The sequence below is a fragment of the Rhinopithecus bieti genome, unplaced genomic scaffold, assembly GCF_001698545.2.
Source record: "Rhinopithecus bieti isolate Rb0 unplaced genomic scaffold, ASM169854v2 scaffold_21201, whole genome shotgun sequence".
NCBI classification, from domain to species: Eukaryota; Metazoa; Chordata; class Mammalia; order Primates; family Cercopithecidae; genus Rhinopithecus; species Rhinopithecus bieti.
The window spans coordinates 86,821-108,247 of NW_016810610.1; the positions used below are offsets into that span (position 1 = coordinate 86,821).

The window sequence follows — 21,427 nt, forward strand, 5'->3', positions numbered from 1 at the left end:
AATTGACAAATGGGATCTAATTAAACTAAAGAGCTTCTGCACAGCAAAAGAAACTACCATCAGAGTGAACAGGCAACCTACAGAATGGGAGAAAATTTTTGCAATCTACTCATCTGACAAAGGGCTAAGATGCAGAACCTACAAAGAACTTAAACAAATTTACAAGAAAAACACAACCCCATCAAAAAGTGGGCAAAGGATATGAACAGACACTTCTCAAAAGAAGATATTCACGCAGCCAACAGACACATGAAAAAATGCTCATCATCACTCGCCATCAGAGAAATGCAAATCAAACCCACAATGAGATACCATCTCACACCAGTTAGCATGGCGATCATTTAAAAGTCAGGAAACAACAGGTGCTGGAGAGGATGTGGAGAAATAGGAACACTTTTACACTACTGGTGCGACTGTAAACTAGTTCAACCATTGTGGGAGACAGTGTGGTGATTCCTCAAGGATCTAGAACTAGAAATACCATTTGACCCAGCCATCCCACTACTGGGTATATACCCAAAGGATTATAAACCATGCTACTATAAAGACACATGCACACGTATGTTTACTGCAGCACTATTCACAATAGCAAAGACTTGGAACCAACCCAAAAGTCCATCAATGATAGACTGGATTAAGAAAATGTGGCACATATACACCATGGAATACTATGCAGCCATAAAAAGGATGAGTTCGTGTCCTTTGTAGGGACATGGATGCAGCTGGAAACCATCATTCTCAGGACACTATCACAAGGATAGAAAACCAAACACCGCATGTTTTCACTCATAGGTGGGAACTGAACAATGAGAACACGTGACACAGGAAGGGGAACATCACACACCGGGGCCTGTTTTGGGGTGGGGGGAAGGAGGGAGGGATAGCATTAGGAGATATACCTAATGTAAATGACAAGTTAATGGATGCAGCACACCAACATGGCACCTGCATACATATGTAACAAACCTGCATGCTGTGCACATGTACCCTAGAACATAAAGTATAACAAAAAAAAAGGAAAATTATAGTCATTTATTGATACTAAACAAGTACAAAAAATGAAATTATGTTTCAAGCATACATAGAGCCAAGTTAATCAATGGTAAAAGAAAGCTGTTATTCTGAAACATAGCTGGCATTTCTGGCCTAATGAACCAGACACACATTATGAATAGTAACCACTATTCTACTTATCTTCACTCTAATATACTCAGTTGTAAATTTTAAATGAAAATATGTGAGAATAAAGCACATTGTTTGACCTATATGAAATAGGATATCAATGCACATAATCTAGACTGAAATCCCAAAGACCTCTCTGTATCCATTAACATTTGGTTTCACTTAATCACAAGACATTCTGATAAAACTGTCTAAAGGACACATGACATCAAATTATAAATTTCAAGTGAGTACCATCGGCTCTCTTACGCTACCTCACCCAATGCTTTCCTTAACACATCATCATCAAAAATAAAACATAAAGCAAAACGCCACTTTATAAATACTTGATAGCAATTTACATAATACAATTTTTAAGAATATCTGTTTTCACTCAGATATGTTGTATTTTCATATGTAAATGTCTGTCATGGACTGAATGTTTGCATCTCCCAAAATGCGTATTTTGAAACCCAATCCCAATGTGATGTTATTAGGAGGTGCAACTTTTGGGAGGTAATTTAATCATAATGGTAGAGTCCTCATATGTGGGATTAACACCATTATAAAGTGCTGAAGACACAAGAGCTCCCCTTCTACCAGGGGAGGAAGCAGTGAAAAGACATCTTCTGTGAATCAGAAAGTAGGCCGTCACCAGATACCAAATCTACTAGCACCAAGATCTTGGACTTCCCAGCCTCCAGAATGGTAAACTATGGCAAAATGATAGACAAAACATAAAGTTGGATCAGGCAAAATTTATTGATATGGGCTAAGCAGACATTATACATTTAATGTTATATGTTGGAGAGTCAGAAAGGGCTCTTCCTATTAGTTAGCTAAAACGTAGACCAAAAGGTGGCCTACAGTGAATGATTTGGAAATCCTGGATCTGCCTTGGTTTAACATAGAAGACATTTAATGGCTTAGGGAGATTGGAATGTTAGAGTGGATTTGTCCTTTAAGATCTGCTCACCCTCCGTGAGAGGATCTAGAAGACACACTTTTCACGAATATTGAAAGGAATAAACTTTGGAGGGGAGCATCGGCATCCTTGAAGAGCTCCATGACTGCTCTTCTCCGTATGCCCTGCCTTGCAGTGGGAAGTGCAGTCACTGAATTGGGAAACATAAATGCAATAGGAATAATTGGATCTAGGTTGGCAGGGGCCAGGTAGCAGCACTCAACTACCAAAGGCAAGGTGGGTGTGGTTACTATGATGAACAGCAGAGTTAAAGCAGCAATTGGAATAGTCTGACTTGCTCACATCTATGGCATTGGTGAGTTGAGCATGAGGTTGTTCCTAGAAGTAAAATATATAGAAATCCTACTAAATTCCTAATTTATTTCTATAAGCAGAAAAGTTCTAAGTAAAGAAAATTCTAACCTGAATCATAAATACAGATAGTCAGAGGTCCTCAATTAAGTTCCAAAACTGAGCCAGTTTACAGACCCAAAGGCCTTGAATGAAGGGGATGCTGGGTCCCCTTAAGGAAGGACCTCAACATACTACCAAAAAGGTATATTGTTCATCTTTCTCCTTGCCTTTCTCAAAGGGATTTACAGTGTTTACCAGAGTAACTATGCACTGAGGAAAGGGAAATAAGCAGTGTCAGTACTAGATACTGGTTCTGAACTGACATTAATTCAAGGAGGCCCAAAACATCACTGTGGGCCACCCATCAGAGACTTATGACTGCCAGATGATCAGTGGAGTTCAGGTCCCTCTCATAGTGAGCTCATCCTGTGGCTATCTTCCCAGTTCCAGAATGCATAATTGGAACAGACATACTCAGCAGCTGAAAGAAAACTCACACTGGTTCCTTGACCTGCGGAGTGAAGACAATTATGGAGGGAAAAGCCAAGAGGAAGCCACTAGAACAGCCTCTGTGTAGAAAAATGGTAAGCCAAAAGCAATACTCCATTCCTGGAAGGACTGCAAAGATTAGTGCCACCATAAAGGACTTAAAGGATGCAGGGGTGGTAATTCCCACTATATTCCCATGAAATTTGTCTATTTAGTCTATGTAGAAGTAGAAGACAGATGGATCTTGGAGAATAACAATGAATTATCATAAGCTTAACCGGGTGGTAATACCAATTGCAATTGCCTTATCAGATGTGGTTTCATTGCTTGGGCAATTAACACATTTCTTGGCAACTGGCAAGTAGCTAAACATCTGACAAATGCTTCTTTCTTGAAACTTGTTAGTAAAGATCACTAGAAGCAGTTTGTTTTCAGCTGGCAATGGTAGCAATACACCTTCACTGCTCTACCTCAGGAGTATACCAACTCTACACTCCTATGTAATAATTTAGTTCTAAGGCATTTAACTGCCTTTTCACTCCACAAGACATCACACTGATCCATATATTGAAAACATCACACAGATTGGACCTAGTGAGTAAGATGTAGCAACTAGTCTAGACTTATTGGCAAGATATTTGTGTGTCAGAGGTTGGGAAATAAATTCTTCTAAAATTCAGGGACCTTCTAACTCGGTGAAATTTCTAGGGGTCTAGCAGTATGGGGCATGTCAAGATATCCCTTTCAAAGGTGAATGTTAAGTTGTTGCCTCTGGCCCCTCCTATAACCAACAGAAAAAAGAGGGAGAATGTCTAATAGGCCTCTTTGGATTTTGGAGGTAACACATTCCTCATTGGGGTATGTTACTTTGACCCATTTACCAAGTGATCCAAAAAGCTGCTAATTCCAAATAGATCTCAGTATAAGAGAGGGTTCTGCAGGACCAGACTACTATGCAAGCTCTGCCAGTTGGGCTACATGATCCTGCAGATGCAATGGTGTCTCAAATATCAGTGGCAGACAGGATGCTCTTTGGAGCCTTTGGCAGGCCTCTATAGGAAAATAACAGTGCAGACCCTTAGGATTTCGTAGCAAAACATCACCATCCTCTGCAGATAACTATTCTCCTTTAACAGAAACAGCTCTTAGTCTGCTACTGGGCATTGATAGAAACTCAATGTTTAACCATGGGCCACCAAATTATCATGTGATTTCGGCCCATCATGAACTGGGTGTTATCTGACCAACCAACCCATGAGGTTGGGTGTGCACAGTGGCACTCTATCATCAAATAAAAGTGGTATATACATGACCAGGCTCAAGCAGGCCCTGAAGAAGCAACTAAGTTACATGAAGAAGAGGCCCAAATGCCCATAATCCCCACTTCTGCCACAGTGCCTTCTCTCTCCTAGTCTGCACCTATCGCTTCATAAGAAGTTCCCTAGATCACTTGACAGAGGAAGAGAAGACTGGTTTCATTTACAGATGGTTCTGCACAATATGCAGCCTCTACCCAAAAACGGACTGCTGAAGCTCTGCTGCCCCTTCCTGGGACCTCCCTGAAGTACAGTAGTGAAAGGAAATCTTCCCAGTGGGCAAAATCAAGCCGTGCACCTCATTGTTCATTCTGTTTGGAAGAAGAAATGGCCAGATGTGCAACTGTGTACAGATTCATGGGCTGTGGCCAATGGTTTGCCTGTATGGTCAGGAACTTGGAAGGAACATGAATGGAAAATTGGTGACAAAAAAAAATTTGTGGAAAAGGGATGTGGACAGATCTTGCTGAATGGCAAATAAGTGAAGATACTTGTATCCAGTGTAAATGTTCACCAAAAGGTGACATCAGCAAAAGAGTATTTTAATAATCACATGGATAAGATGACCAGTTCTATGAATACCTTCTTCCCTAGCCACCTGTGTCATCACCCAACATCATGGACAAAGTGGCCATGGTGGCAGGGATGGAGATTATGCATGGGTTCAGCAAAATGGACTTCCATTCACCAGGGCCATGACCTTGTGGTCATGGCTATGACCACTGCTGAGTACCCAATATGCCAGTAGCAGAAACCAACACTGAGCTCCTGATATGGCGCCATCCCCCTAGGTAATCAGCCAGCTACCTGGAGGCAGGTTAACAGAGCTTCCATCGGGGAAAGGGAAGCATTTGTTTTTACTGAAACAGACATTTATTCTGGCTACAGATTTGCCTTCCTTGCTCACAATGCTTCTGCGAAAACTCCCATCAGTAAACTTACAGAATTCTTTTTCTACTATCTTGGTATTCCACACAGCATTGCTTCTGACCAAGGAACTCACATCACAGCACATGAAGGACAGCAATGGGCCTATGCTCACTGGTCTTCTCATGTTCCCTACAATCGTCAAGCAACTTGTTTCATAAAACAGTGGAATGGGCTTTTGATGATTCAGTTACAGTGCCAGCTAAGTAGTAATACCTTGCAAGGCTGAGAGAAGGGTTCTCCAGAAAGCCATATAAGCTCTAAGTCGGCATCCAGTACATGGTGCTCTTTCTCTCACAGCCAGCATTTATGGGACCAAGAATCAAGGGTTGGAAATGGGAGTGGTACTACTCACTATTGTCCCTAGTAATTCATTAGCAAAACTTTTCTTCCTGTTCTTGTGACCTTACTCTTTGCTGACCTAGATGTCTTAATTCCAGAGGAAGGAATATTTTTTTCCAGAAAACACAACACTGATTCCATAGAATTGGAAATTAAGACTGCCACTTGGCCACTTTAGGTTCCTTACACCTCTAAATCAACAGGAGCAAGAGTGAGAGTGGAGGTGGAGATGCCACACACTTTTCAACGACCAGATGTCAAGTGAACCCAGAGTGAGAGTTCACTTATCAACAAGCGGATGGCCCAAGCCATTCATGAGGGATCCATTCCTGTGGTCCAAACACCTCCCACCAAGCTCCACCCTCCAAGACTGGGGATTACATTTCAACATAAATTTGGACAGGGACAGATATCCAAATTGTATTACCCTGTGATTGAGATCAGTGGAAAACTACAACAATCCAATTCAAACAGGACTACTAATGAAGAATGACTCTTCGAGAATAAAGGTTTGAGTCACCCTAACAGATAAAAAACCACAAGCAGGTAAGGTGCTTGCTGAAGGTAAAGGAAATACAGAATGGTTAGGTAAGAATATACATATAATCCAGTCTATCATTGATGGACATTTGGGTTGGTTCCAAGTCTTTGCTATCGTGAATAGTGCCACAACAAACATACGTGTGCATGTGTCTTTATAGCAGCATGATTTATAATCCTTTGGGTATATGCCCAGTAATGGGATGGCTGGGTCAAATGGTATTTCTAGTTCTAGATCCTTGAGGAATCGCTGGGCCCTGTCGTGGGGTGGGGGAAGGGGGGAGGGATAGCATTAGGAGATATACCTAACATAAATGACGAGTTAATGGGTGCAGCACACCAACATAGCACACGTATACCTATGTAACAAACCTGCACGTTGTGCACATGTACCCTGGAACTTAAAGTATAATTTAAAAAAAGAATATATGTATAAATACTAGCTACAAACATGCGATCAGTTACAGAAATAAGGACTGTAATTGTATTTCCTCCTCATTTTGCTAAGAATACATCTGTGTGTTTGTGTGTAGTATCTTTGTTTTCATTCCCCTCTTATTCCCTCATCATGTAAGATGCTCATATCAGAATTTAAGCACTGTTGATTTTACATCATAGTATTTAAGTAACAGAATATCAAGGAGAGGAGCAAATATCACTCAAGGACTTTACCTCCTTTTCTGGGAAAGAGATTGATGTGTTTTCCAGTTGTACACAGGATACTTGTATCATGTTAGGTAGAATATGACCTAGTTATTATCTTCATTTGAAAATTAAGTATGGTTTATGTAGTTATGTATAGGTGCCAAGTTGACAAAGGGTAGACTTGCAATGGTTAATTTTATGTGTCAACTTTTCCAAGACATGGGGTGGTCACATATTAGGCTAAGCATTATTTCTGGATATGTCTGTGGGGGAGTTCTGGATAAGACTAAATTGGTAAGCCAGGTAAAGTAAAATGCTCTCCCTATGGTGGGCATCATCCAATCCACTGAGGGCCTGAAAGAATGAAAAAGTAGAGGGAGGAAGAATTTCCTCTCTCTGCCTTTTCTTGCTCTTGGACTGAGACTTACACCAACTGCACTCCTGGTTCTCAAGCCTCCATACGTGGAGTGGAATTTACATCATCAACTTTCCCGGGTCTTCAGTTTGCAGATGGCAGATCCTGGGACTTTTCAACCTTTATAACCACGAGTCAATTTCTTATAATGAATCTCATTATGTACATACATATTATATATTTATATATTATATATAAACAAATATAATATTTTATATTACCAAACTGTATAGTTATATATATAGACAGATTCTGTTTCTCTGAAGAACTGGGTAATACAGTCACTGATTCCCATGTTCCTTATTTTAATTCAACCTCCCCACTTCCTACTAAAATAACCCATTAGAGAATATTAGTGGGATTAGCTTAAAATGTAATTTAAATTTGCAAAACATAACCATGGTTATATTAATGTTAAAACTCAAATAAAATTGAAGTATATCTTGTTATTAAAACAACTTGTATCACTGGAAAGTACACAACAACAAAATATGTATGAAAACAAAAAAGTTCAATCTAATGAGTCAGTAACTGCAAATTTCCCTCCATTTTAAGTTTTGAATATTAGATTAAAATCATAAAACTTACATATTTTGAATTATTAATTAGTGGGGAAATTTTTTTAATTATACAATCAAATTTTTTACTTAGTTTTCAACTCCCTTTTCTTTGCCTTTTGGCTCTGCCTGCTATCTTGAAAACAAGTAGCTACTTTCATTAATAAAATTCCAAAAAATAAAAAATAATACATTATATTCAGTTGGAAATATGTATCCACACTATTTATTTTTACTCAAGCTATAGGCCCATAAAAGAATCTTTAGGCTGGGTATAGTGCCTCATGCCTGTAATCCCAGCACTTTGGGAGGCTGAGGTGGGCACATCACTTGAGGCCAGGGGTTCAAGACCAGCCTGGCCAACATGGTGAAACCCTGTCTGTAGTAAAACATAAATTAGCCAGGCATAGTGGTGCTTGCCTATAATCCCAGCTACTCAGGAGGCTGAGGCACAAGAATCACTTGAACCCTGGAGGTGGAGGTTGCAGTGAGCCAAGATCATGCCACTGCATTCCAGCCTGGGTGATGGAGCAAGACTCTGTCTCAAAGAAAAAAAAACAATCTTTAACCCTACTAAATACTACTTTTTTAAATTTTTCCCTTCAATTTGTTGACATCTTCTACAAAACATAGAATGTTTAGATGCTACCACTTAAAATCTTAATTTTTGATGCTCTTAATCCATTTTCATCTGCCATAAATATTTTATGTTTTTTTTTATTCTGCAATATATAGAACAGCTCTCCCACAACAAATAAACACAATAATTATAGGGCTTAAAATGTCAATAGTGCTAAAACTCTACTTTAGATGTAAAAGGCCTTTTAAAAAATCTTATAAAATTGTAGAATGTTTAGCAGCATCCCTTGCTTCTACGTATTAGATGCCAATAGCAGCTCCACATTTGTGACAACCAAATGTCTCTGCGAAATGTCCCCTGTGAGACAAAATTGCCTCAACTTGAGAACCACTAATGTATAGACAGTTAAAAGAGAAACTACTACTATCAACAGCTCAGGCTAAACTTACACACAAAGTGTGAAAACAAAGCACTAGACCACACGACCACTAATGCATGTCTGACAGGAATCCACTGGGAATTATTTCAATACCTACCTATATAATCTTATTTTCATTAGCACAGAAGATAATATTTACAGTTATAGTCTTTTTTAATATCAGTTTTTAAAAAATGTTCCCAGTCTCATCCATGAAAAGAAGTAAAGTTGATGGATCCAAAATGGAATCTAGACTGACAAATTTGAACAACAAACCAGTCTAACTTTACAATTTACTAAGAAGTGAATGATTCCCTATATACTTTCTAAATGTCTTAATGTGTAAAGTGCGTTTTTTCTACAGTGCTATTAAATGGTAAGCTAATGATAATAAAGCAGCAGTGTGTTATAACTACAGCACCATTTACCCATAAATACTGACCATACTACAGTTGCTATTTGCCGAAATGCATTTCTTGTCATCACACCATTGGCACCCATTTGTATTGGCAGTACAGCTGGCACAATCTGCATATCTGTAACATCTGTCATCAGAAGCAGCTATAATACAAATGGGAGACAATACATCAGCACAAAAAGGAAAATCTTACTCTTCTTAATTTACAATATCTATTTAAGAATCATTAAGAATCACTAAGACATTTTTGAACCAAAGAAATGACCTTCAGTTTCAAAGTAAGTTTTCTAAAGATTAAGACAACATTTGTAGTTCAATTGTGTTTACAGGATTTTCGAGACCTTTTACCCCCATTTTAATTATTCAGTATACAAGGATCCTACAGTCACTTTAAATTCACACATTTGGGCCAGGCGTGGTAGTTCATGTCTGCAATCCCAGAACTTTGAAAAGCCAAGGCAGGCGGATCACTTGAGGTCAGGAGTTGAAGACAAGCCTGGCCAACATCACGAAACCCATCTCCACTAAAAATACAAAAATTAGCCAGGCGTGGTGGCACATGCCTGTAATTCCAGCTACTCGGAAAGCTGAGGCAGTAGAATTGCTTAAACCCAGGAGATGGAGTTTGAGCACACCACTGCACTCCAGCTTGGTTGACAGAGTGAGACTCTCTCAAAAAATAAAATAAAATAAATAAATTCACATATTTTAGAGAAGGTCAAAGGATTTACAGACATTTTACTGAACAAAGGGTATTACTATACATACAAAAGAAAACATCATAACAAACACTGTTTATCATCCTTTCGAAAGACATCAAAAGACATCTGAATTAACACACATTAGTAAAACTTAAAAATATATTTATTAATTACAGCCTCAAAAATGTGTAACAACTCCCATCATTTAAAACACCAAACAATATTCATCCAAATAGTTAATTAGCTAACTGATTAATAATTGGTAACTTTTCATAAGTCTCATTTATTTATTCACCATTCTATAAGAAATATAATACCAGAACATTAGTCATGAAATGCTAGAAAACTTTTTTACTTTATGGTGTGGTTTAGCAATAATTCAGGAAAAAAAAAATACCACATGGAAAATAAATTATTTCATTTTATTTCTTTAAATCTAACAGTATATCTTAGAAATGATGTATTGGAAAGTATTTTAAACTTATATTAGAAAATAATTCATATATATGACCATGTTATATATAAAATATTGATATATATACTATATATACAGATTTCAAAAATAAAATTAAAAATAGCTAATAAAGATATTAAATTATTAATCACTAGGTTCAAACATTAGAATTCCTAATTAGGGTATTATAAATTTTTCATTTCTGTAGCTACTAAAGTAATTCTTATAAGCAGAAGATATTTCTACTTCTGTAGAAGAGAAATTTTGCTGCCAGAGAGAGGAAAAGAAAAAGAAATTTACCTGTTTTAGGAGGGCATTTTGCTCTAACAATATTATTAGTATTCCCAGATTCCCAAGATTCACAGTGATTTTTATTCCAAACACATTTTATCCCTGGACCAGCATTTTTACAAAGTTCTTCATCTCTGAAAGCCTTGCAATTTGGCGGCTTGTATACAAGGATATCATTAAGGAGTACACTAGAAAATCCCCCAAATATATACATGGACCTATTAAAAACAAAATAAGAATCTTAAAGAAACACTGTTAAAAGTCTCTATCTAATGATTAGTTATAAAAATAAGCATAGATTTAAAAATACATTTTATACTATTTTAAGTACTTCTGTTAGTACTGTTCTTTAAGATCATATTTCTAGCATACAATATGATATAAAAACACCAGAGGAAGTACTATATAATTCCTTGAAGACTTTCCAGACAAAATATGAAATATTCTATAAATCTTAATATATTAAGAAAACACTAAGTCTTCAAAACATGTTTTATTGTTAATACAAGAAAGGAAAAAAAACAAGGATTATATACAACATCCCTTTGTCAGAAAAATAAGTGTTGTTTTTAATAAGGTAGTAAATAATATTTTTTTAAAAAGATAATAGCTGTACATAGACAAGACACACTTTAGAACTGCTATTTAGAATTATAATTTTTCAATATAGACATAGAATTCTGAAATTAGATACAGAGTTCTTCTTATGGTGTTTCATTCTTTTAAAATAAGAAAACTAAGAGCAAAATAATCAAAAAGATTTTTTAAATTTCAGTCTGGAAAGAGATGCCTAGACAATACTAAATTAATTCTAACCAGTGCCAAGAAAGGTTGAGATGCCCTTAAAACAGTATATTTTTCATGTCAAAAATATCATTAACATAATAAATTGAATCAGCCAAAAAAGGCTTCCAAAATGTATTTTATTATTTAAAAAGGTAAAATAAAAATCAACCAGAGAACCCGAGAGGTTTTATGTTTCACAGTTTTCATTTATTACTGTTTGGACTGCCAATTGATATCAATTACACAGCTTCATTGTGGTCAAGTCATTTTGTGGCAATAATGGAGAATTTTTATATATTTAGGATAAGGTGGTAATAAAAATGAGCTTATAAAAAGGTCATTCTGATTTACAAATGTTAAGCTACTAAATGAGCTAGCAGATTGTTACCTGTCACTGGATTCCAAATTACCAAAATTTTGAGATAGAAATACAAAAATTATATTAACTTAAATGGGGAAGGCAATGTAATGACCATCGAGTCCAATTTCTTAATGGATATAAGGATTGTAAGGTCCAGAGAGGTTAAGAGACTTGTCAAAAAATCACCCATTCCGTAAATGACAGAACTAAAATGAGAATCTAATTCTTCTCACTTTCCTTGTTCTCCTTGATAGAAATATGGGGCTAGCCTCTCTATCATTTCAGTTCCATCTTTTTAAAAGAAGAGTCATTCCTTATCTGATCTCTGGAAAAAGAAAAGAAGGCAGAATGACATAGAAGGGTATCTGATGTTTTATCTCAGCACCTTTCTTTTACCTACTCCCATGTCCCTTAAATATATTAAACAAGAAAGGAAAAAAAATATGATTAACAAATCAAAATGTATTCTATAGTAGAGCAGAGATGCATAAAATCCAATACCACTAAGTACCAATGATAATTTTCAAAAAGAATACCAGAATATGAGGATAGTATGACTGATATCGGTGACCCTCTAAAAATTGGAAATGTGCTTCTTTTACCCATTAATGACTACTGCAGAGTGTCCAAATCTGTTGACGTCTCTGTGAAGATTTGGTTTTGGTAGTATTTTCCATTCATCACAAGCTAGAAGAAAGAGAACAGAAAACCAAAAAATGAAATAAAATAATAAACTAAGACAAATAACATAAAAACATCATTGGCTACATTAAAGATATACTACGCACAAGCAGGAAGCCAAAAAAAAAAAAAATTCTCACTAATTTTCCATGACCTTCAATTTAGCATAATTACTCAACTAGCACTATTCCTTAAATAAAAATAACTCTTGCCAAGAATTCCCATAAATAATTTTAAGCATGTGAGAATAAGAAAATGAAAAGAATGAACATAGAGGTATTTTATATTGGAAGATAATTTCAAAGACATATCTTTATTAAATATACCAGGTAAAACTTATGAATGTCAGTATAGGGCATACCTATTTGAAAGTTAAATACTGAATCAAATATTACATGTATGCATACAAAAGTAAATGGCATATACAATGTCCGCTGAAAGAATACCTAAAAATATAATCATCAGGATAAAACATTTAAATCACTTTAATGATTTGATATTTCAAAAGAAAAGCTTTTTTATGTAGAAGGGAATTATTTTAACTGCAAAATTTCTAGATAAAAAATGAAAATCATAAATAATCTATGAACTATATAAAAACTATGGAAAGTGGTTAAGAAAAATGTGTATTTCAATATAAACTCAAAATTGACACATATACTAACATAAATTTGAGATTTAAAATAATTCATCATTCAATGACTAGTAACATTGTCAATACAGTGTTTTGGATTTCACCTTCTTAGAAATGTCACATCTATAAAGGCATGCCTTAGTATTTCATAAAAACATATAGATATAACAAGATCTTTTAAAACAAATTAATTTTGTTTAGGTAAAAGCCTTTATGGAACAAGAAAATAATCTTAAGTATAGTTAGTTGTAAAAGTTAAAGTAATGAATTACTTGTTTTCTTATTTAAGTAATTATATCTATAACAATAATAAAATAAATTTGGTTTCAACTCAATATTTTATTAATGAATATCAAAAGTTATAAAACCGAAACTGTAAGTTTAGAAAATGATGTTGAAAGACTGAGAACAATAAAATATATGTTGACTTGTATATGCTAAAGTATACTCCAGGAAACACAAATCTCCCTGGAAAAAGTGTATTCATTTAGTTTGTATAATCTGTCTTTTAAGTCCACAAGGTATATCTGCCTATTAAATACTCTCAAAACAGAGAGTGTAAAGGTACAAAACCTAACCTAACTTTATGTAACAGTGTTTTCCCAATGTGTTATCCAAAGGAGCACTTTCACATAATGCCTATTAAGATCCTCAAGAGTCAATGCTCTGAAGATCACATTTTAGAAAATATTATTATAGAGGCCTATGATAAAGAATAACAGACTGCCAATTTTACATGTTAGAGTTAATTTAAGAAAAGTACATTATATGTGTGTAGTACTATTAGGTTGGTGCAAAAGAAATTATATAAATTGTATACTTTTATATATAAAGTATATATGAAAGTTCCAAAGTGTTTTCATCTGCATATCTTAAAATGCTCTTTATAAGAATCCAGTGAAATTGATTAAGCAGGTATTACCCTATGTTAGAAATGAAGAATCAGACCTATGGGAAGGTAAATAACTTGTATGAGGTCCATTTGATTAATGGACCATATAGTAATTCTGTGTGTAATTTTTTAAGAAACTGTCATTCTGTTTTCCATAGTAGCTCGACCATTTTACATTTTTACCAGTAATGCAAAAGCAACAAAAATGTCTCCATGTCCTCGTCAACCCTTGTTATTTTCTGTTTTTTGTATCATAGCCATCCTAATGAGTATGAATTAGTATACCATTGTGGTTTTGACTTGCATTCCCTAATGATTAGTGATGTTGAGCACCTTTTCATGTGCTTATTGGACATTTGTATATCTTTGGAGAAATGTCAATTACACAGCTCATTTAAATTTATAGATATTAAGTGGTACTGTGCAATCATTGTAACCTTGTTAGTTTTCCATGTTATGACTATATGAAATATTTACCCATTAAACTGTTAATGATTAGCCTTTTTTAAGATTTTTTCCTATTACAGGTCATGTTGGTATATTCACTGTTATATGTATCTTGTGCATATTTTGAAGGTTTCTCCAGATTTCCAAGAGGTATAAGAAAAGACACAACTTCGATTTTACTAGATTTTTCCCGTTTGCTCCCCAAAGTAGTTGTGTTGACTCACATTAGTAGTGTACAACAGTTCCTCTTGTTTTATATTCTCTACAACATGTAGCTCTATCAGACTATAAATTTTTACCAATCTGATGAATGGCTTGATTTTGCATTTTTCCACTTACTGGTGAGTCAACTTATTTTCATATGTACAGGTTATTTGTTTTAGTCTTCTATGAAATCACTGCTCAAGACTTGCACATTTTCTATTTGCTTTTGTCTTTTCTTAATAATTTAAAGAATTCTTGATTAAATACTCTGGATACTAATCCTTTGCTGGCTATATGTATTACCATTTATTCTTCCATGCTACAGCATCTTTTTTTCACTTAGTTTATGAAATCTTATTTTACAGAAAGTTGGTCTTACTTTTAGGTTACCTTATGATCTGTGCTTGTTTATTCAGTAAACCGAGATTTTAAAAATAATCTCTAACTTTCTAGTAAAGGTTTCCAGTTGGCTTTTACTATTTTGGTCTTCAATCTTTTTGGAACTTATTTTGTATATCTGGTAAGCATCAAACTTAATTTTTCCCATATATCATATTTTCTAGATGGAAAATTTCCAAGTGTATGTCCATGCACTAATTTTCCCAATTTGTGAACATTTATCCTTGACCCACTAACTTGTGCATCATTTAATTTCTCTACTGTTATAGTTTGCTTTTATTATTTTTAAATATATACATGTGTGAAGCTCAAACGTCCAATATTTCTACAAGGCTTATCAAAAAAAAATCCACTGCCCCCTATCTTCCCAAAGCATATTCCAGAATCACAGAGGTAAGCACTTTTAATTCTAAATAAACAGCTAGAAAGAGTTTGTTTTTGTTTTTGTGTATTTTCATCTGTCCTAAACAGCATGCCTAGTTCCCAGTTTCAGATAATATGTCTGACTTCCTTCTTCAGACGGTGAAGCTCTTACACAGACTTACACACACATACTTCCTCTCCCTCCATTGTTTATACCTTTATATTATAATTTTGTTTAGAGCAATATTCAGTTTCTTATTTGTTTTTTGGAGATGGGGTCTTGCTATATTGCCTAGACTGGTCTAAATTAATTCCTGGTCTCAAGCAATCCTCCTGCCTCAGCCTCCAGAGTTTCTGAATTATAGGTGCACACCAGCACACTCAGCTAATGTTCAGTTTTTACTATTTCTGATAGTATATATCTGTGATATTATTTACGGATAAGCCAGGTAGGATAATACAATTTTATTCTTAAATAACTGATTTTCTCCATAAATTATATTTTCACTTTTTTGCTTAAATTTCTGTATATCTACCACTATTTCTCCCCCAATCCTTTGCCAGATGTGTAGATTTCTTCTCAATATCTTCTAATACATCAAGTTATCTGGTAATTTACTTTGTAAAGACATCACTCCTGAAACTCCATCTTTCTTCTCCAATCTGAACTTACTGCTCTCTAGGCCTATTACATCATCATAAGGATTCCCTCTATATTTCTCCTCTGTTATATATTCCGTTTTTTAGATATCACCCTCTGCTTATTTATTTAATCTCATACTTCAATAGGAGATATAATCCTAAAGTTTCCAAATAAAGTGTACATTGGAGGTATATTGAGAATCTGCAATTCTAAAAAATAATTTTATTCCTCTCTAACACTTTTAGTGTGATTCAGTGTTAGAATTCTAACATGGAAAGCATTTTCAAATATTGAAGGTATTAGTCCACTCTCCTGGCTTCTAGTATTGCTTTTGTAAGGTGCTATGCTATTGAGTCTCATGATTTATTTGTCCTATTTCTTTTCTCTCTCTAGAAGTTTGTAGGTTCTTTCTGTCTTTTGGTAATGAGCTCTGCTGTCAGTCTTTTGTATTTATTTTTCTGGGGCTCAGTAGGCTCTTTTATTCTTAAAATTTGTGTACTTCAATCCCAAACATATTTTTTGAATTACTCAATAATTTCCTTCCTGTCTAAAATGTTATGTTCTTTGCTTTCTCCATTCTATTACTTAGATATAAAGTTTCCTGGAATAGTCATCTTAAATTTCTTATTTTTTACCCTATTTTCCATCTGTCCATTGTTCATAATATTTTATGGAGATTCTTCACTTTGTCTTCAAATCATTGATTTGTTTGCCTAATTTTAATTTCCAAGAGCTCATTTTTTCTTTTCTGAACTATTTTTATTAAAATCTTACATTTTGCTTCATGAATGTAACATCTTCTGTCCATAAACATTTAACTTATAATCTCCTCTGTGGATTATCTCTATTCCCTCTAATTTCTTATTTTTTCCTACTTGTTTGACATTTCAGTCAAATTTAGTAACTTTTTGTAATTGTCAAAATGATAACTGGCTGCAAATTTAAGAGTGAGCCACTACAAAAGTCACTAGGAATTTTGTGCTTCAGAAGGACATGTTGACCGTCGGGATTCTGATCAGGTGGAACCATTTCAGTTAGACACCTCCAAATGTCAGTATTTCTACATGCTTTCTCTTAGGCTGGTCAGATTCCTTCAGATAATTTTCCAGTCTCCTGCCTAGAAACCATAAATTGGACTAACAGCATTTTAGGAAGAACCTAAGTGGATGAAGGTAGCTAGAGGGTTTCACTCTTAAGTATGTACACTTTCATTTAATCCCACTGTTTACAAAATAGTGCTTATGCTCTCAGTCATGTTCTGGTTTTCTTTTTGTTTTGTTTTGAAAGTATACAAGTCCTGAAGAAGAGAAACATTACAGCACAGTAATAGTAACGTAATTATACATGAAGGCAATTAATTTAGTCAAATAATAATAAAACATGTAGTGGTGGGAACTGACAGCTTTGTTATTACCTCCAAGACATCATCTGCAATTATACTAAAAGTTTAAAAAAGAATTACATACAATATTTTTGATAGACGTTGGTGGTGTTCAACAAAATATTTCAGTTCCTTTCCTTCAGGCACAAAATTATACTCTTAAAATCCCTAGAAGTTGAATGTATCAATGTAATGCAAGCTACTGGAATACCTGTGTTTCTGGTTGGAGGCATTTGATTAGCAATGAAAGACTATGTGGAAGTCTATGTCCTCTGTCAGCCTGGGTCCCTAAATAATGACAAAAGAAAAAAAAAATATGGAGGGGCATTCCAAGATGGCCAAATAGGAACAGCTCCAGTCTGCAGCTCCCAGTGTGATCAATGAAGACGGGTGATTTCTGCATTTCCAACTGAGGTACCTGGTTCATCTCACTGGGACTAGTTGGACAGTGGGTGCAGCCCATGGAGGGTGAGCTGAAGCACGGCAGTGTGTCGCCTCACCCGGGAAATGCAAGGGGTTGGGGGATTTCCCTTTCCTAGCCAAGTGAAGCTGTGACAGACTACCTGGAAAAACGGGACACTCCCACCCAAATACTGCACTTTTCCCAAAGTCTTAGCAAACAGCAGACAAGGAGATTATCTCCAGGGCATGGCTCAGCAGGTACCATGCCCACGGAGCCTTGCTCACTGCTAGTGCAGCAGTCTGAGATCCAACTGCAATGCAGCAACCTGGCTGGGGGAGGGGCGGCCGCCATTGCTGAGGCTTGACTAGGTAAACAAAGCAGCCAGGAAGCTTGAACTGGGCGGAGCCCACCACAGCTCACCAAGGCCTACTGCCTCTAGACTCCACCTCTGTGGGCAGGGCATAGCTGAACAAAAGGCAGCAGACAATTTCTGCAAACTTAAAAGTTCCTGTCTGACAGCTCTGAAGAGGGCAGCGTTTCTCCCAGCATGGCGTTTGAGCTCTAAGAACAAACAAACTGCTTCCTCAAGTGGGTCCCTGACCCCCGTGTAGCCTAACTGGGAGACAGACACCTCGTATAGGTGGCTGCCCCTCTGGGACAAAGCTTACAGAGGAAGGATCAGGCAGCAATATTTGCTGTTCTGCAGCCTCCACTGGTGATACCCAGTCAAACAGGGTCTGGAGTGAACCTCCAGCAAACTCCAACAGACTTGCAGCTGAGGGACCTGACTGTTAGAAGGAAAACTAACAAACAGAAAGGAACAGCAGCAACATCAACAAAAAGGTCATCTAGACCAAAACCCCATCTGTAGGTCACCAACATCAAAGACTAAAGGTAGATAAAACCACAAAGATGGGGAGAAATCAGAGCAGAAAAGCTGAAAATTCTAAAATCAGAGTGCCTCTTCTCCTCCAAAGGATTGCAGCTCTTCACCAGCAATGGAACAAAGCTGGATGAAGAATGACTTTGACAAGTTGACAGAAAGAAGTAGGCTTCAGAAGGTCAGTAATAACAAACTTCTCCGAGCTAAATGAAGATGTTCAAACCCATTGCAAGGAAGCTAAAAACCTTGAAAAAAGATTAGACAAATGGCTAACTAGGATAAACAGTGTAGAGAAGACCTTAAATGACCTGATGGAGCTGAAAACCATGACACAAGAATTTCATGACGCATGCACAACAAGCTTCAATAGTCGATTTGATCTAAAAAAAGAAAGGGTATCAGTGATTGAAGATCAAATTAATGAAATAAAGTGAGAAGACAAAGTTAGAGAAAAAAAGACTAAAAACAAATGAACAAAACCTCCAAGAAATATGGAACTATGTGAAAAGACCAAATCTACATTTCATTGGTGTACCTGAAAGTGATGGGGAGAATGGAACCAAGTTGGAAAACACTCTTCAGGATATTATCCAGGAGAACTTCCCCAACCTAGCAAGGCAGACCAACATTCAGATTCCGGAAATACAGAGACCACCACAAAGATACTCCCCAAGAAGAGCAACCCCAAGACACATAATTGTCAGATTCAGCAAGGCTGAAATGAAGGAAAAAGTGTTAAGGGCAGCCAGAGAGAAAGGTCAAGTTACCCACAAAGGGAAGCCCATCAAACTAACAGCAGATCTCTCGGCAGAAACCCTACAAGCCAGAAGAGAGTGGGGGCCAATATTCAGCATTTGTAAAGAAAAGAATTTTCAACATAGAATTTCATAACCCCCAAAGTAAGCTTCATAAGTGAAGGAGAAATAAAATCCTTTACAGACAAGCAAATGCTGACAGATTTTGTCACCACCAGGCCTGACTTACAAGAGCTGCTAAAGGAAGCACTAAACATGGAAAGAAACTACTGGTCCTAGCCACTGCAAAAACATGCCAAATTGTAAAGACCACAGATGCTATGAAGCAACTGCACCAATTAACAGGCAAAATAACCAGCGAACATCATAATGACAGGATCAAATTCACACATAACAATATTAACCTTAAATGTAAATGGGCTAAATGCCCCAATTAAAATACAAAAACTGGCAAATTGGATAAAGAGTCAAGACCCATCAGTGTGCTGTATTCAGGAGATATATCTCACATGCAAAGACGCACATAGGCTCAAAATAAAGGGATGGAGGAAGATCTACCAAGCAAACGGAAAGCAAAAAAAAGTAGAGGTTGCAATCCTAGTCTCTGATAACACAGACTCAAAACCAACAAAGATCAACAGAGACAAAGAAGGCCATTACATAATGGTAAAGGGATCAATTCAACAAGAAGAACTGACTATCTTAAATATATATGCACCCAATACAGGAGCACCCAGATTCATAAAGCAAGTCCTTAGAGACCTAGAAAGAGACTTAGACTCCCACACAATAATAATTGGAGGCTTTAACACCCCACTCTCAATATTAGACAGATCAACAAGACAGGTTAACAAGGATATCCAGGACTTGAATTCAGCTCTGCGACAAGCAGACCTAGAAGACATTTACAGAACTCTCCACCCCAAATCAACAGAATATACATTCTTCTCAGCACCACATTGCACTTATTCTAAAATTGACCACATAATTAGAAGTAGAGCACTATTCAGCAAATGTAAAAGAACAGAAATCACAATAAACTGTCTCTCAGACCACAGTGAAATCAAATTAGAACTCAGGATTAAGAAACTCACTCAAAACCGCACAACAACATGTAAACTAAAATTGCTCCTGAATGACTATTGCGTAAATAACTAAATGAAGGCAGAAAGAAAGATGTTCTTTGAAACCAATGAGAACAAAGACACAACGTACCAGAATCTCTGAGACACATCTAAAGCAGTGTGTAGAGGGAAATTTATAGCACTGCATGCCCACAAGAGAAAGCAGGAAAGACCTAAAATTGACACCCAACATCATAATTAAAAGAACTAGAGAAGCAGGAGCAAACACATTCAAAAGCTAGCAGAAGGCAAGAAATAACTAAGATCAGAGCAGAACTGAAAGAGATAGAGATACAAAAAATCCTTCAAAAAATCAATGAATCCAGGAGCTGGTTTTTTGAAATGATCAACAAAATCAACAGACCACTAGCAGGACTAACAAAGAAGAAAAGAGAAAAGAATCAAATAGATGCAATAAAAATGATAAAGGAGATATCACCACCGATCCCAAAGAAATAGAAACTACAATCAGAGAATACTATAAACACTTCTACACAAATAAACTACAAAATCGAGAAGAAATGGATAAATTTCTGGACACATACACCATCCCAAGACTAAACCAGGAAGAAGTTGAATCCCTGAATAGACCAATAACAGGCTCTGAAATTGAGGCAATAATTAATAGCTTACCAACCAAAAAAAGTCCAGGACCAGACGGATTCACAGCTGAATTCTACCAGAGGTACAAAGAGGAGTTGATACCATTTTTTCTGAAACAATTCAATAGAAAAAGAGGGAATCCTCCCTAACTCATTTTATGAGGCCAACATCATCCTGATACCAAAGCCTGGCAGAGACACAACAAAAAAAGAGAATTTAGACCAATATCCCTGATGAACATCGATGCAAAAATCCTCAATAAAATACTGGCAAACCAAATCCAGCAGCACATCAAA

General features: G+C 36.1%; 1 protein-coding gene across 1 annotated transcript in view; it reads right to left on the reverse strand.

Moving 5' to 3' along the window:
• LOC108542443 (attractin-like protein 1) overlaps positions 1–21,427 on the reverse strand; it is a gene marked incomplete at its 3' end in the record, with an annotated part of 118,504 nt that overhangs the window by 57,343 nt on the left and 39,734 nt on the right. The window contains exons 2-4 of the mRNA XM_017892460.1: positions 12,322–12,406; positions 10,582–10,790; positions 9,151–9,269 (exon numbers count right to left, since the gene is read on the reverse strand). Of these exons, the coding sequence (XP_017747949.1) occupies positions 9,151–9,269; positions 10,582–10,786 (324 nt within the window). The remainder of the gene's footprint in view (positions 1–9,150; positions 9,270–10,581; positions 10,791–12,321; positions 12,407–21,427) is intronic.